General features: G+C 42.7%; 1 protein-coding gene across 1 annotated transcript in view; it reads left to right on the forward strand.

Moving 5' to 3' along the window:
* LOC146862495 (uncharacterized) overlaps positions 1–18,446 on the forward strand; it is a 596,942-nt gene that overhangs the window by 191,364 nt on the left and 387,132 nt on the right. The window contains exon 8 of the mRNA XM_085641700.1: positions 7,963–8,040. Within this exon, the coding sequence (XP_085497826.1) occupies positions 7,963–8,040 (78 nt within the window). The remainder of the gene's footprint in view (positions 1–7,962; positions 8,041–18,446) is intronic.

An 18,446-nucleotide genomic window follows, 5' to 3' on the forward strand; every position in this document is an offset into this window, starting at 1 on the left:
TACAGGGGGGGAATATGTCTTGCCCCGGATCTGGATCCTCCCGAGGAACAGCTTTCCTCCTAACCTTCTTTCCAGCCCAGTATGGTTTATGGACTTTTTGGCCTCTACAGTCCCTCTTCTTCCTCTTTACTTTGTACTGTAACTGTTAGATGAGTGGGCTCCGACCTCCCCTGGGGGCTCATCATGGGCTTTCAGTGTTCTTGCCTTGCTGGGGTTTGTTGTGCGTTTTTGTGTTTAATTAAAATTGAACCTTTTCACTTCTCCTTTCATGGTACTGGGGACGCATCTCTGTTTCTATATATCGATGCTGCCGAACCTCCGGGTTGTCGGCTGAATAGCTGTGTCCTGACTTTTGAAAATAAAGGTTTATAAAAAAAAAAAAAAATCAGTAGAACTGCTCTGCTTATATGTGTGCTACCAAGTTGCAAGACTGTCCTCCATACCCATGAGGTCTTGCAGAGCAACACAAGCTTGGTTTTTAAGATTTCTCTTCGGCAGATGTTGAATTAAATGCCAGTGCTATGATGAACTAGAATGGGTACATCGGTGTAGAGCCACATCTGGGATATTGTGAGGTTGGGTGCTGACCCGTGAGTGGACCAAAGAGAGACAGAGGCCGTATCGAGGAGTATGGTCTATCTTTAATGGTCGCGTATAATACACAATATAGTTTGGAATAGGTCCCGATCTTCTCCTCCTCGGCTCCGGAGTTCCTCTTTTTCTCCTACCCCTGGGGTTCTGGATCTGGCGTTGGGACTCCGCGGGGCATGAAAGGAAGAGAGACCACACTTTAGACCTAATGCTTGTTTTTGTCTCCAGGAAAGTATAGGGGAAAGGGAGTGAGGAGTCACCAGGGTCCTCCACCAATGATACGAAAGGCCGTGAATCAGGGAGAATGCGATGGGACGTTACCCCGTGACCTCCCCAACAACGACCAAAAGAAAGTTATCTCCCTCCCCGTGTAGAAACAAAACCCAGGACCCGGTCCCGTACCTTTCCCAGCCACGCTCCTCCTGGCGCGTGGCGGGCGAGAAGCCATGTAGTTGGCCTCCTGGCCCTCTGACTCTCCTGACGCTGGTTCTTCCTTCTCCTCCTCTTCGGCTCTCCACGATTCGACCTCCATCTGCTGCTTCGCTCTCCGTCTCCGTCCTCGATCGCTCCCCGACTCCTTCTCCTCCGTGGGCTGACACGCTTCCCTCGTCGCTGGCGTCCTCCTTACGTGAGAACGCCGCCGCCGATTGGTGCTCTGATGGTGACGTCAGAGCAGGACTCCCAGCCTCCTAGGCGAGCCAGGCCGCCTTAAAGTCACCGCCTTCGTCCTGTAGATGGGGCGGAAAGGTACAATCAACGAGGGACCATTCCTGTTCCTCCTTCTCTCCTGAGCCTACGCGACAGATATCTATGGTGACTTATGGGGAATGGGTTTGTTTGAAGGGGAGAAATAGGCAATATTATGAATTACTGCCTCTGTAGGTGTAGCAAACACCTATTAGAATAAAAAAAAAACACCTTTTACAGCCCAGCAAGTACTGAAAATCATGTGATATGTTTCCTTGCTTTCTGTAGTAAATTAGAAAGCCTCTTAGGCAAAAAAGTGACACAGTGCTATGGTGATCAGTTCTCCAAAGTTGTGGAGAAAAGATTCCTTTGCTGGGACTATGGAATTTAGTTTCCTCTCTGCTTTCCACTTATTAACAACTTGTTGAATGCAGTTACACATGTGCTCATCAGTTTGATTCATCTGTCTTTAGCCTTCTTCTATCAGAGAGTTAGTTAGATCTGTTCTTCTTTGCTGTTACTTGCTTGTTGTTCTGATCCTTGAAGATCCCATCCATATAAGGCTGTGGGTTACAGCTGCTCCCTGGCCGTACTACTAGTGCGATATCACCTTATTCTTACAATGATGTTTTGTTATTCCAGTGCTATGAACGTTTCTTTTTTGTTGTTGTTGCTTTTCAGTTCCCTTTAGTGTTTTAATTTACACATTCTCCTGGGATTCACTAATTTTTGGGACCTTGGAGTAGCACTAGGCATGTTTCTTTTTACTTTAGTGAGTGCCACACAGTGATATTTATTTGTTTTGCAACAAACCGTATAAACTGTCTCACCCTTATACTCATCTCCCCCTACCTCTAGTTCGAAACAGGGGTTTCTCTCCTTTTGTGAAATCAATTATACATTGTCTCTTCTTGAGGGTCATCCTTTGAATTAGTAGTGGAGGAAAATTACTGTGTTTCCTAATTCTGTCTGTGAGACCGCTCTGCTATCTTGGAACAAGTTAATGTCTCTTCAGCTCTGCTGGTGCCAACTTCATCCAGTGTGGCTCATATCAGATTTTCTTTAGGTGTGATACTTTTTTCACCCTCAGAAACAGGCAGGATGTGGAAGAGTGTTTTGCACAGAAAGAACAATAGCTTCTGAAGTTGTGAAGGTTTATGTTTTTATTTGAGCCTTTCCTCAGAAGTGATGGAGCTGCAAGTTTAATTCATCCAAATGAAAGTAGTTATGAAATACAGTGATGGTTCTCCAGGCATAGATCTTCAAAATTACAAGTAAGCCCCTAGACAAGGAGGCGAGGAGCTGTTCGATAGCTGAGTGCCCTCACCGAGTCTAGACGATAAGGTAGCGCTCACTCCAGAGGTAGACTACAAGATGGCAACCTTCCTCGCAAAATGTATTCGTGACCCCAAAAAGTTAAAGACCGGTTCTGGCGTTCCCACCATGACAATCTCCTTAACGTAGCGGGCCCCCTCGCCAAGTTATTGGATATGGCGGAAGATGCTAAGGCATCAGGTTCCTTGATCTCTCCAGAGGCACTGTCCAGCTGGGCCCAGTAGGCCACCACTTTCTTAGGGAATGCTAATTGTGCGATCTGGACAGAAAGACGCAGATCGCTCCTAATCCAGGTGGACCCGAAGTTAGGAGAACTAGTGACCGCAGAGGTGGGGCCTGAGGCCCAAGGGAAGCTATTTGGGGACCCATTTATAGAAGAACTGAGTAAGTTTGTGAATATTTTCAGTTTATTAGGCAAGGCCCAAACATCTATCAAACGTATTTTTACACCGCGTGTTTTTGGGGGAGCCGGTTGTGGCAGGGGGCACTCGACCGGCCATACCTTCCATCAAGTCTCCTCCAAGACAGAGTCCTGTCGAGGAAACTTCTACCCGACAAGGACCTACACCCATCGCTGGGGTAGGGGAGGTGGCTCATGTTCGAGAGGCAATGGCACTTTCAACAACTCACAAGGTAAGAGCACAGAACTTAGAGGGCTTGGAAATTGGGGGCTGCTTACTCCAATTTGCAGAAAGCTGGGAAGCCTTGTCATCGGATGCTTGGGTCCTCCAAACGGTCCAGGGGTTCCAATTAGAATTCTATGGAGTTCCCTCGCAACCACGCCAGCCAGCTCCTCTGGGTTTCTCTCGGGAGCAGACCCGGTTGGTCGACACAGAGGTTACCCACATTTTTTTAAAAGGGGCCATCCGCGCAACTTCCCTGCACCCCAGGGGTTTTCTAAGCAATCTCTTTTTGTGGAGAAGCGAGACGTGGGTCAAAGGCCGGTGATAAATCTCAGAGAGTTCAACGAGTGGTTGGTCTACCGCCATTTCAAGATGGAAGGCATCCATCTCCTCCGGTATCTTTTGCAAATTTCGAATTGGATGGTCCGCTTGAACCTCAAGGATGCCTACCTAACAATCCCCATTTTCCCTCCCCACAGGCGTTTTTTATAATTCCTATGGAGGTTGCAAATATTCCAATTCAGCTCCCTTCCTTTTGGTCTGTCTTCTGCTCCTTGGTGTTCCACCAAGGTGTAAGGAAACCGGTGGTTTGGTGGAGCGCCTCAGAGCCCGAGGGGTGAGGTTAATTGTCTTTTTGGACCATATCCTGCTCATGAATCAATGCCCTTAACGGTTGAGGTAGCAGTTACAAATGACCATGGACCTGTTAGAGGGGCTTGGCTTCATTGTCAACGAAGAGAAATCTTCCCTCATCCCGACACAAAGCGTGCAATTTCTGGATTTCCTCGTGGACTCTGTGAAAGCTACCCTCAGACTTCCTTCTAGCAAGTTGACGAAGATAAAATACGAACTCCGGAAGACTCTGTCCAAATCACTAGTTTTGCTGTGTCAGCTGGCATGGACAGTGGGACTGCTCTCGTCCTCTATCCAAGCCATATTTCTGGGACCCCTCCACTACCGGGCCCTCCAATGCCTAAAGATATCTCAATTGCAAGGAGGCCTGACTTACTCTCAGTCAATGCCGCTTTTGGTGGAGGCGAGAGAGGAGTTGCAAAGGTGGATGTCCCACTTGGAGGCCTGGAACGGTAGAGCAATCTTCGGCTCCCAACTGGACCTGGTGATAAAATCAGATGCCTGCGGTTAAGGTTGGGGAGCTCGATGTGGTGATTTTGTCACAGGAGAAACCTGGTCCTCTGAGGAAAGACACCTTTGCATAAACTGCCTGGAATTAATGGCAGGGTTGTTCGCAATCAAATGCTGGACCAAAGACAAGTTGCAATATTCGGTTCTTCTCAAAATGGACAATGTGGCGGCTGTTCGCAACGTCAACCACCTCGGAGGGATGAAGCCGCAGGCTCTTTCAGATCCAGCCTCGTACTCTATGGGCTTACTGTCTGTCTCGTCAGATCTCTGTGTCAGTGAAGCATCTGCCGGGGAAGGCCAATCAAGTGGCAAATTGGCACTCCAGACACTGGAAGGATGTCAGCCTGTGGAAGTTACACCAGCAGGTGTTCCAACTGATTCAGGATAGGTGAGGACCATTCTCCATCGATCTGTTTGCCTCTCAGCTGGACTTTCAGATGGACCGATATAGCCGTTAGAGGCCGGATCCAAATGCAGCTGCAACAGATGCATTTCTCCAAGTGTGGAGCACTGAGGCGGAGTATGCTTTCCTGCCTTTCTCGATGTTAATGCGTCTGTACATCAGGTGCGGACGGATCTGGTGGTTTGGAGATCTCAAGTATGGTTTCCAGTTCTGATGGAACTTTTTGGGCATTCTCCAATCCCTCTAACCCTGTTTCCGGATCCCCTTCGGGGTCCCCAGGGAACACTCACCATCTGGTTCTGGCACGTTCCCTATACCTCATGGCATGGAGGATTACACGGAACGTTGGAAAATCACAGGCATTTCAAGAACGAATTCCTCCTTGCTTATTAAAGCCTGGGTAGATAGTATAAATGAACATTACTGGTCTGCTTCAACAAGGTGGCTGGGTTGGTGTGTCCAATGCCAGGTGGATCCCCTGGAGTCGGACATTTTCCATGTCCTGAATTTCTTGGCAGACTTACCCTCCAACGGCTTGGCTTATAGATCCATCAATACCGCTAGATCAGCTATTTCAGTGGGTCATAACCCGGTCAATGGGCATCCAGTCAGAGAGCACACGCTGATATGCAAGCTTATGAGGGGTAATCGCTTATTGATTCCCCCCGAAGCAAGATATTCTAGTCTGTGGGATGTGAACTAAGTTCTAAATCTGTTTAAGTCATGGCCATTGAATAATTACCTGTTGAGGAAACAATTGTCAGCAAAGTTGGACACTCTACTGTGTTTAATTTCCTGTCGAAGGGTCTCGGATGTTTGAGCTCTGGATTTGACAGGTAGAGTATTTATTCCTGAAGGGGTATCTTTCCATATTGCTCAAAGAACAAAGAGTAACTCAAGAATTGTATCATACCCAGCTTTTTCTGAAGTTGTGCGTGGTTAGAACCATAAGAACATATGAAACAGTTACGGAGGATATCCGTCCTCATGGGGAGAGAGTTGCTGATCGCACTTACTAATCCTTATAAAGCAGTTTCCTCTCACAATATTGCCAGATGGGTTCGATGGGCGACGCAGGAGGCGGGTATCGATGCTTCCAAATTCGGTGCCTATTCCGTGCGAGGCGCCATGGTGACTAAGGCTTTCTCCTTGGGGGCTAGATTGGAAGATATTCTCAATGCAGCAAACTGGTCATCCGATTCCACTTTTAAGGAATTTTACTTTAAACCATCTCTAATCTGGCTTCCTTGATAGTGCAAAAGCTTTAAACTAGCCTAATCCTCACCTTCGTGTCCTGAGAGGTTTAGAGGAAAAGCCTAATCCTCACCTCTGTGTCCTTAATAGAATTGAAACTTTCCGTTACGATAGCTGGGAAATTTCGCATTCATTCACAAATTTTAAGTGTTTCCTGGCATGCAGGAGATATTTAGATGTCATTCTGGCCTGGGACACAATAGCTTCTTTAGCTTCTCAAAGACAGAGAGGCTAATGGTGGGGTTGAAGTCATAGGTGCTCCCACTTAATTCAGCTGTTGTTCTGACACTATGTTGTGTGTTCTAGGTCCACTGAAAGGATATTATTGAAGACATCAATGTCCCCTGCACTCTAAAAAGCAACAGGGTAATGCAGCGGTAGATGGCTATTTTTTGGAGGATGCCTTATTGCCACCAGCCTCTAAATGACCCAGCCTACCCACAGTTTGTGGAAAAGTAAAAAAAAAACTGTATAAGGAATATTCTCATATCAGTCTTGCTCAGTGGATTGGCTCACTAAAATGTGCTTTGTTTGCAGTAAAATATTCTGCGCTGGATCAAGTGCAACAGGCTCAAGCTTGTAGGCCATTTGGGAGTGACCTGGACAGATATTGCCGCTCCCACCCCCTGATCTTTTACCCCTTGTTACCTCTCCATTTTCTCTGAAAATTTTGCAATTGTTCTTGTTTGTTTGAATTCTCTTTGGGACTCGAATCTAGTGCATATTGTTTCGTAGCAGCCACACAGGAGCTGGAGGTGGATTCCCTGCTGAAACGGCAGTGGCATTCGATCAGTTGGTACGTTTAAGTTAGGTATCTGTATAGCCAGTGGAAAGCTTGTTAGTGGAAGCCATATTGTGAGATTTTCCAAAGGAATCCTGTATATTGATTGCATTCAGATACTGAGGGGCCTCAAATGCTGCATGAATGTTGGCTCTTGTGGGACAGTTTTATAACAGAATCACCTGGTCACCCTTGCATCAGGGACCTATCTTGGAATGCAAAGTAAAGAGTGCTTGGGTTTCTATATCACTCTGGACATCTTCCTTCTAGTCTTTTTTTAATATAACCTCTTATATAAGAGGTCAGTGCGTCAAAACTACCTCGGTGCTGTACGCCTTCTAGTGATCATCTGAGTTTTGGTTAGGTTGGATCACTTTCTCTTCGATCTAGGAGCGTGGAGATCTCTTTATACCTGAGCCGAAGACATATCAGTTTGCATCATTGACACACTTTATCAAAAGGCGTTCTCGGACGGATTAAAAAAACTTTTGTATTTCAGACTTCTTAGAGCCATAGCCTATGTATGGCATTTCCCATATGCAAAACAAGCCCATTTTTGGGAGGCACCCGCATCTTTCAAACTTTAGATGACCCCATATTTTCTTTGGTAACAGTGGTATGCCTGTTGAACTGTTCTGCACTAGCTGCATGATCGGTTCGAGTGCAGTACAGATTCGAGCAAGGTAGGCGCAGTGACTTGTGTACATTTACCTTAATAGGCTGGGACCGGAAAACCATATTTGTTCACGGAAAACAGATAAGTGCCTGATGTTCTGCAAGTGTACGCCTGGATTATGAATAGGTGCCTGGATTTGTAAATGATGTGATGTGGTTAAGCATTGGAAAATGTAAATAAATATACTACATATACAGAGAAATATATGCATACACTATTCACATTTTCTACTAATGATTGATTTGGTCAGTGCAGCAGCAGGAAGCACTCCACTTCCTTAACCTATGTCGTCATTGGTCAAGAAACCTTGCATCAGACGAGACTTTAAACTATTATTGGAATATGGTGAACAAAGCCTCGGAGGTGCAACATGAAACACTCTCCGGAGTAAATTAGGTTTTTCCTTTGTAATGCAGTTCTTATGAATTATTTTCTTTTCCACGTAAACTCATCATCTTTCCCTCCCCAGTCTTGCAGGTCATCTCATCGAATGTGGAGCTCAGTGCACGGGTGGGATCTTTACAGACTGGCGGACTGTCCCTGACTGGTAAGCAGCTGCCCCATTAGTACATCTCAGGATGGCCCAATTTCATCGACTGGATATTACCATATTTGAGTTTAGTTTTCAACCTTACGAGTCGTGTACTGTGCTGGATTGGCACTAACTTAACTTATTTCAACACTGCTGTGTCAGATTGTTGCGTGGTGTGGACAGAGGCTAGGGTTTTTTATCTTGATTTAGTAGGTTCTTTTTTTCGGTCTACTTGACCCTTAAATATGGGCCATCTGTTCAAATGCATTCTAAACACTATTTTGACTAATCTTTACAAAACTGAAGATGCAAAAGCTTTTAATGCATTGTTTATCGGATTGTTGATTTAAATTCCATGGCATGAGGAGGAGTTGTCTCAGAGAGCACCACCCTACAAGCCTCCTCTCTTGTGTCATGCACATACCTTGAAAAGGATCTTGTTTTTAAAAAGGAATGTGTTGTACAAAGAGTTTATTTTGTTGTCCACTATAGTATGTAATAATAAAAATGGGGCCCAGCATAATGCATAGTCTGGCTTATTCTCTTCCCTGGTGTAACACAAAATGTCTGTTTTGAAAAATAGTGAAGTGCCCGGAGATTCTGCCCACCTGAAGGATATATATATATCTTTCAGGGTTGCGGAGTCCTGGTACATTATTCAGTTAAATTCCAAGTAACCCGTATGGTCTCAATAGGGGTGAAGAATTAGCCATTCACATTGGAATTTAAGTTATCTCTAGAGTATTCCGCTCTTGTAAGACTTAACCCTTCTTTGTAGATCCATTCCCCTCTTCTCCTAGAGATGATGAACTGTTTAGATCTGGGATTCACCCGTCCCCCATTTTTCCACAGAGAGAGATTTTTAACATTTGTTTATTTCATCTTTATTTCTCACATTTGTGTTTTATTTTTCACTCTGAGTATACAGCATGCTGCATTAATCACATGAACACTTCTAGTGGCATATATCTCAGTCGTGGGAGCCCCCCCCTTCTGAAAGGGTTTTTTCTTGATATGGTTCATGTGCTTTCATACACTCTGATAACATGATATTGGAGAGAGGGATGCCAAACAGGTATACTGTGACACTTCACTGTGCAGAGATATTGTAGTGAGTAGGGGCACTGGCCCTGGAATATAGTCTAGTATGTTCTGCATTTTTTTTGTTTTTACAACTGATGTGATGAAATCTGGATAATTTAAGTACATTTCAAACACATATTTGATGCATGTATGCTACTGTATTGCTTCACCCTCCCAAATAATAGACAATACTGCCCTCCCACACGGAGGTACAAACATGGCGAAGCAATAAATACAAAAGGGGTTTCACTCTTATAAAATGAAACACCTCAAAGATTGTTCTCCGAATAAGGCTTGGGGTTTTATTTGTGCAACACTCTCTAACAGAAAGGCTTTCCCAGATGTCAAATGAACAACATTCATGTGTGTGTGTAGGTATGTATGTATGTATATGTATGTATATATATATATATATATATATATATTATCCAAAAAAAGGTGTCCCCCTGCGAGAACGCACTTGGCAAACAGGCGAATCCTGCACTTTCAACAGTATTCTTTATTTGTTAATGACCGGACATTGTTCTGCTTGTTTAATTTAAATAACCAGCCCTACGCGTTTCAGCGCTCCTGCGCCTTGGTCACGGGCTCCTTGCAGTGTCAATAGGCGGAGAAAAAGCAGGAAACGAGTCACTTCATTAAGTAGCCTCAGGTGAGGTTTCGCCCTCTGGTGGGAATTGCCCTCTGGTGGGAATTTCTTTCCGCAGCATTCTGGGACTCGTGGTTTTCTTACTTTTTAATTTGATGTCCTCCAGTGGTTTCCGCCTGAACAAACACCCAATCCTGCACATTTGATGCTCTCCAGTGAGCTACAAGCATAAAACTCCGGTTTTTCATTATTAAAACTGCTTGTCCTGCATCCTCAAACACAGCCAGTCTGTGTGAAGCAGCCCGCATTTCATTCAGCGAGAGTGCAGTTCTCTCGGCCAGGACCGGCCGAATAAATTATCCAAAAAAAGGTGTCCCCCTGCGAGAACGCACTTGGCAAACAGGCGAATCCTGCACTTTCAACAGTATTCTTTATTTGTTAATGACCGGACATTGTTCTGCTTGTTTAATTTAAATAACCAGCCCTACGCGTTTCAGCGCTCCTGCGCCTTGGTCACGGGCTCCTTGCAGTGTCAATAGGCGGAGAAAAAGCAGGAAACGAGTCACTTCATTAAGTAGCCTCAGGTGAGGTTTCGCCCTCTGGTGGGAATTGCCCTCTGGTGGGAATTTCTTTCCGCAGCATTCTGGGACTCGTGGTTTTCTTACTTTTTAATTTGATGTCCTCCAGTGGTTTCTGCCTGAACAAACACCCAATCCTGCACATTTGATGCTCTCCAGTGAGCTACAAGCATAAAACTCCGGTTTTTCATTATTAAAACTGCTTGTCCTGCATCCTCAAACACAGCCAGTCTGTGTGAAGCAGCCCGCATTTCATTCAGCAAGAGTGCAGTTCTCTCGGCCAGGACCGGCTGATGCGGCCCGAAACGCGTCAGGCAGAATGAAACGGACCGGACGGAGTGCCAGCTCCACGCGTGATTAAAGCTTTTGTTGGAAGCAACCTTCTGTAGTGTGCGGCCTCGTTCTTCTGGACAAACTTTGGCATATATATATATATATATATATATATATATATATTAATATTATCTACTGGCGGTCGCCAGTAGATAGTTATAGTTAGGACCGAGTTCCCATAGGAAATCTGAAACTTCTATTTTGAATAACTTTGGTGCCGGTTGACTTATCTTCGTGAAATTTTCAAAACTAATGGGGCGCTCCGCTCAGCTTCTACCCTGAAAGTCTCGGGGTGATTCGGCAAGCGGGGGCTGAGAAAAAAGGGGGGTCCCAGAACACGTTTTCCCCATGCATTTTCCCATAGGACCTTTAGTCGAAGGTACAGCCCGAACGGCTGAACAGAATTACTTGAAATTTGGCAAAGAGGTAGTCCTCAGGTCAGGCATGTGCCTTTTGCTTAAATGGTGTAAATCCGTTCAGTAGTTCCTGGTAAAATCTAAAGCTAACTATAACTTGCGCGCCCGCAATGCACTGCTGATGACATCACATATTACATCAATCATGACATGGTCAGTGACATCAATCATGACATCACTGATGACATCTCAAATGACATCACTAATGGCATCACTGATGACATCATCCTTGTGATAGAGTGGCAGACCTCCTCTTCCCCTAATATAACCTTTAATACACACATTCAAAAATAGAAACTACAATGTTCAAAACAATGGACATACCAATACCAGTTACAACAACCTATTCAGTAATTCTAAGATCCACATACACATCCACTCATTCACCAACAGTCCTATACAGTCACTCATACATGTACTCACTCATCATATGTACTCACACACCTATACATCCTGTTACACAACGCCACTCATCCATAGAGTTACTCACACACATAGTCACTCATGCTAATAAAGAATCAAAAATCCATTTACTTGCATATACAGTTATACACACACCACCACACTTACTTCTACAGAAACTTACACATACTTAGTCTTTTAAACAATCACTTATAGAAACACATACTTATTCATACAGGAACTCTTTCAATCTCTCACTCTCACATATACTCACTTATATACACCAATAGTCACATATACTAGTTTAAAACATATGTAGTTACTCATAAAGACACTATTGAGACAGTCTATCACTCACTAACACACCCATGCACACACTCATCCACCCATACAGTCCTGCACACATGCTGTCTTCAACACATACAAACAGTGAGTCACTCGTTCATGCACCTATGCACTACGTAATACCCCCCACCGAACCATACAGACACTCATACTGATACTCAAAAAACCAACTAATAAACTATATAGACACTCATGTAGCTACTCACCAACCCATGCAGCCACTTATACACAAAGTGAGAGACTGATACAGATATTTACATATTTAAACATTACTCACTAAGCCATGTATTCACTAAGATACACTTAATCAGTCAGTTATACAATCAATTTTTCAAAAACAAATCATCCATTTAGACACTTATATACCCATTTATACTTCCATCGACCTTGAGATATACATATATAAAACATATGTAATTTTCAGAAAAACACACATTCACTGGATGATGTCATCAGTGATGTCATTTGAGATGTCATGAGTGATGTCATGAGTGATGTCACTGACCATGTCATGAGTGATGTAATATGTGACGTCATCAGCAGTGCATTGCGGACGCGCGAGTTATAGTTAGCTGAACTAACTATAACAGGGGAATTTCAATGGTTTTGTACGAGTGAAAAGTCCAGCTAACTAGAACGCCCCTGAAACCTATGGTTTTTTCAGTGAATATATATATATATATAACTCCACAGCTGCAAACCTATTTCGTGTCGTCCGACAAAAAAAAAAGAGCACCCGCGGGAATTGTAGAATGTGCTTTTAATGTGCAGAACCTCCCTGTACTGACAGGCGTGTTTCGGCACTCCGCCTTTTTCGATGAACATCCCGTGAGTGCTCTCCTTTTTGTCGGTTGTCACGAAATAGGTTTGCCACTGTGGAGTTGTACGTAGTGGCTCACCACAACTGTCAATTTGCATATATTTTTTTAGCGAACTAAGTAATCCATTATTTAAGGGTGTTGTATGATGAATTTAACTAACACTGATGAACGCCAGGGGGCCGGAATGCGTGAGTTAGTGTTCTGTTTTCGTGGAGATAAAATAAACAACCGTTTACATCGAGCCGAAGTGCGCAGCTTCTTTGTTTCGATTGCGGAGACATTGTGGTGTCATCAGTGATGTCATTTGAGATGTCATCAGTGATGTGATCAGTGATGTCACTGACCATGTCATGAGTGATGTAATATGTGACGTCATCAGCAGTTCATTGCAAGGTTGCGAGTTATAGTTAGCTGAACTAACTATAACAGGGAAATTTCTATGGTTTTATACGAGTGAAATGTCCAACTAATTATAACTTTCCCTAAAACCTATGTTTTTTTCAGTGAATTTCCAAGGTTTTTTAAATGCTAATTTCTAACAATAAGGTGCCTGAAACCTATGGTTTTTTCAGTGTATTTCAAAGGTTTTTTAAATGCTAATTTCTAACTATAACGTACCTGAAACATATGGTTTTTTAAGTGAATATATATATATATATATCACACACTTATAGGCTAATGGAACTGTTAAATGTATGGAATAAAATGCATGAAATGAATTACGAGCAGGTAAAATTATGGAATGAAATACAAGCAGATGATAATATGGACATCCACTACAAGATATCAGAATGATATATATATATACTAAATACATCAGATGATTACAACCACTGAAGACTTGAATGTGCACAGGCACACTTGCACATCAAAAAGTTAATACACAAAACACCTCACCGGATGCAAAAACTGCATCTTAGCCCACTCCAGACTTGGGGATTTACAGCCGGGGTTAAGAGCCTCAGCAAACTGGGTTCTGCCGCTGAAGTAGACGCGTCTGTCCCCATTCAGATTCCAAATCCCAGTTTCCAAGTCAACAAACCCCAGTTTTATAATCTCAAAGCACACTAAAGGTTTCTGAGAGGCCCTCCTCTGCGCCAAGGAAACTTATTGCAGTTAGTCACTCTCCATGCAAGCATTCCAAAGGCAAAAGAATTCTCACATTCCTTACGGCCCCTCAAATGTTTCAGCCCCTTATCTAAATGAACCTTAAAGTCTCTAGCAGAACAGAAAATAACCTCCAAAAACAAAACAACCTTGAACGTGAATAGCCTAAACCACTTGAGTAAACTGGGGGCCTGCCTATGCGCAAAGCTCAAGCTAGACAGAGTCAGAATTCAAGATGGCATGAGGGCATGCCAAAGCCAATAGTAAGATCTTCATAATACTTCCCAATGTACAACACAATGCACATTTGTGCACCACTGCCTATAGCACTGCACACTTCATCTCCCAATGTACAACATAATGCACATTTGAGCAGCACTGCGTATAACACTGCACTCTGAGACCAAGAAGTACATTTACATTCCACACCTCTCTCGCTCTCTCTCTCTTGCTATCAAAAGCACATCCCACACGTTCTGTTCTTGGCAAGGCTGTTCTACTCTGTGAAAGCGCCCCCACTCTAAAACTACAAAGAGACTTGAAAGAAATCTTCAAGGAACCGTGCACATGCAGGAAGAATGATGTCATACATTCAAGCTTGGATAAAGTAAAACGCCAAAAGTCAATTAAAATAATGGTAGTCAAAGGTCATCACATGATCTTATTACATAGGAGTGCCTCTAGCACTACAGCTACGTATCTATACATGTGATGTTTTGATGGTACAACCGCCGGGGTCCTCCCCTACCAATGATTTAGCACATCTGTTCACTTACCCGCCCACTTGTTCCTACAGGACAACAAATTGTTGTACGCAACCATTGATTTTATTAGGACTTAGGGGTTTGTGTTTCCCTGGTAAAAAGAAACAAGCATTGGCATAGCCAATAGGACCTATTGGCTATGCCATTGCTGCTTGTGTTTCTTAAGGACTGGCGTACTCACTGCTCTGTGTGTGTTCCTGATCAGCAGATCAGGTTCAATACAGGGGCAACGTCTTTGGGCTGGTTGTCTTGAGATTCACTAAGTAGCCTTGGGCTGCGCCCCTCCAGACCACAGATCCATGGGCCTGGGTCCCAGAACCTTTCACACAGCCTAGGCCTCAGTGATCATGCATAGCTGCTTCTGCGTGCTGGGCTCACAAAAAAAGTCAATACCAGTGAAAACTGCAGTTTAGTTAATTCGGGCATGGGTGCCTGTCTGTAAAACCATGCAGGGGATATTCCTGCCCCTGTACAAGGTTGAGAGAGCAACAATTTCCCTCAGTTATTGGACATAGCATGGTTGACAGCTGCAGTGAATGCTAACAAGGAGCAGAAACACTGGTGTCACTGAAGAACCAGTTAGTCTGCAGAACTACAGTAAAAGTCACAAAGGCCTTAAGTACGTCAGACCAGTGCCAAATTGATGCCGTTGTTGCCGGTGGAGCCCACCAACACTTATTTTTGGGAACGGGCACATTTCTTTCCTCTTCAGATTTTGAGCTATAACAAGAGAAAAAAATCACAAAAGGGGGAAAGGAGGAGGAGGAAGAGAAAGGCGAAAAACAATGACAAAGGAAAAAAGGAGGGATGAAAAAGAAAGCTCAGGAGTGAGTTGGAGGGGTAAGCAGTGTCTGGTGGTGGATTAAAGATGCATGAGGGTTATTCAAGACTACGCAGCCATGCTATTTAGCACCACAACCTTCTGCAGTGCCGGTGATAGCTGAGCAAATGTTTGGGCTCCGGCACTTCTTCTACAAATTAAGCACTCGTCAGACCATGACCTACACTACATGTGGGTCTGGATTCAGGTCCTTCAAAATAGCAGCTACCCGATAAACGCCGAGGTACAAACCAAATACTTCCAAAAAGCTACCTCGTATGCACGGTGACTCGGCTTTGGGGACAGCAGGTCGAGAACCTCACATTAAAGGTTCCCCGTTTGAAACACCAAGCTACATGGGGCTCGCCACTTCCTCGTGTTTTCTTGTACATGCTGGATGTAAAAAAGCTGCTGTTCAAAAGCTGACATCGGAGCGTTTATAAAAGCGGAAAAAACGAGCTATTTACAAGACATCCACACTGGCTTACAAACTGAAATTAATTTATTTTACCCTGCCTTCTACACTGTACAGCGCCTCGCACATTTATGGGGTTGAAGCATTGCTCTGCCAATATTTGCCGAGACTCGGATTATTGTGTTATACAAGGCCAATAATAAAAATGTCTTCTCATAAAAATGAACGATGCAAAATAAAGGAGCAGTGAAAATACACAGCGCTTGCTGAAAATACACAGCCCGCGCGTGGCGCGCGCTTGGGAGAGCAGTCTGCTCATTTTCAAGCACTGCACTCGTACTTGTGGCGCACTGCTGCTCGCTCCCGCAAGGTGGATGCCGCCACAAGCACGAGTGTGTGCTTGAAAATGAGCAGACCGATGGCTAAAGGCCCTCCTAGAGCAGCGCTGCCTAGGCGAGACCTAAAAAAGAAATATATATATATATATATACACACACATACACATATATATACACATATATACACACACACACACACACATATATACACACAAATGTCTGTTACTCTTCAAGAACGAGAATGGCACCCCAATTGGGATTTCAGAGATTTACACATCTAGGTGTTCCTTGATACACGCAAATATATATATTCACAGAAAAAACCATAGGTTTGAGGCCTGATATAGTTAGGAATTAGCATTTAAAAAACCTTTGAAATTCACTGAAAAAACCACAGGTTTCAGGCCTGATATAGTTAGGAATTTGCATTTAAAAAACCTTAGAAATTCACTGAAAAAATCATAGGTTTTAGGGGTGTTATAGTTAGCTGGACATTTCACTCGTACAAAACCATTCAAATTCCTCCGATATACTTAGTTGTACTAACTATATCTCGCGTGCCCGCAATCCACTGCTGATGATATCACATATTACATCATTCATGACATGGTCAGTGACATCACTGATAATATCATCCACGTGACAATCAGATACACCTCATCATACACTAGTATAACCTTTCATCACTCACTGTAAAATACAGAGTGCCATATTTGAATCCATTGACACACCAAAAAAAGTTTCTAAACACCCACTCAGTGATTCCTAGATCTATACACACATCTAATCACTTACCGATAGATTCACTCATATATCCTGTCAATGATCAATAAAACACTATCAAATAGACTTATACACCTATATCGACATTACACACCAGCACTCATCCTAATCACTTATAAAGTCATCCTACTCACTTATGCAAACAATGAATCGTACTTACATTTACTTGGCTATACACTTATAAAAACACCACTTCATCTATTCATATAGATAATAACTCATACTTAGTGTGTTATAAAATCACTATTACAAGTATACAGTTATCCATACAGTCACTCATACAATTACTCAGTCTTATGTATACTGATTTATATACAACAACTGACACATACACTGGCTTTTATTTTTCTAGTTTGTTGGACATGTACCATTGAGACATATATAGGCTCATCACCACACCCATAAAGATATTCACTCACCCAAACAACTGTTATAACATGTAGTTTTAACTTCATATACCTACTGAATCAACTATTCGCACATCTTTGGGCAGTCACACCCTTCCCCCACCGAACCACACACATATTCACTCTCCCATACAAATACTCAGTTAACTAATCAATACATAATATAGACTTTCACATAGCTAGTAACCAACTGGAGAAGCAGTTAACACAACAACTGACAAAGTGATACAGATATTCACACAGTTTAGTCACTATCCAATATATTTAGTGAGACACTATAAATTAGTCAAGTAAACAGTCAATCACACTGCTACTAAATCCTCCATCCAGATATTTATATTTATATATCCACTCTATCTTCAATGCAAATTGCTATATATATAATACATATTTAAATAACGACCCAAACCACATTCACTGGATGATGTCATCAGTGATGTCATCTGAGATGTCATCAGTGATGTCACTGACCATGTCATGAATTATGTAATATGTGACATCATCAGCAGTGGATTGCGGGTGCGCGAGATATAGTTAGTACAACTAACTATATCGGAGGAATTTGAATTTCAAAGGTTTTGTAAATGACAATTTTTAAATGTATTAATTGTTAAATTTATTTTTTTGATACTGATCTACTACATTTTTTAAACTATTTTTAGATATTTAATTTTTTCATTTACATTATAATTACAATATACATTGCATTACAAAATATACTTTCTCAGAATGAATTACTTTAGTTTAAATACTTTGCAAATAGGCAATAGACTTTTAAGTACAGTAGTTACAGTTGTTGCAATGGGCAACACAATTTCAAACACAATGCAACATTGAGCTCAATGTCAATTTCTAGTTAAATGCAATTAGTTACTTTATGGATTAATTTTCTAACCACAGGACTGGATCCTAGATTCAATCCTTGGACATCTCCTATAAACTGTTGAGTAAAAGCGTTTTGGTTACAGTAGTGATTTTTAAGGAATATTATTGTATTTTGAAAGTTGACACTTAGAAATTTTTTCACATAGAATCACCAATGTTATCCTATGGCAGAAAATTCACTTAGCAGGTAAGTAGTGTTATCGTTACTTTTCCTTACTCAGTGGTGGATCCTGGATCCAGCACTGGTGCATCTCCTGTAAACAGTTTAAAGAATGCGTATAAGTCATACAGGCGATTTTTTTAGGAATAGTTTTAGTTTGTGAAAATAGACACTT

Source organism: Triturus cristatus, chromosome 2_2 (genome assembly GCF_964204655.1).
Source record: "Triturus cristatus chromosome 2_2, aTriCri1.1, whole genome shotgun sequence".
Taxonomy (NCBI): Eukaryota; Metazoa; Chordata; class Amphibia; order Caudata; family Salamandridae; genus Triturus; species Triturus cristatus.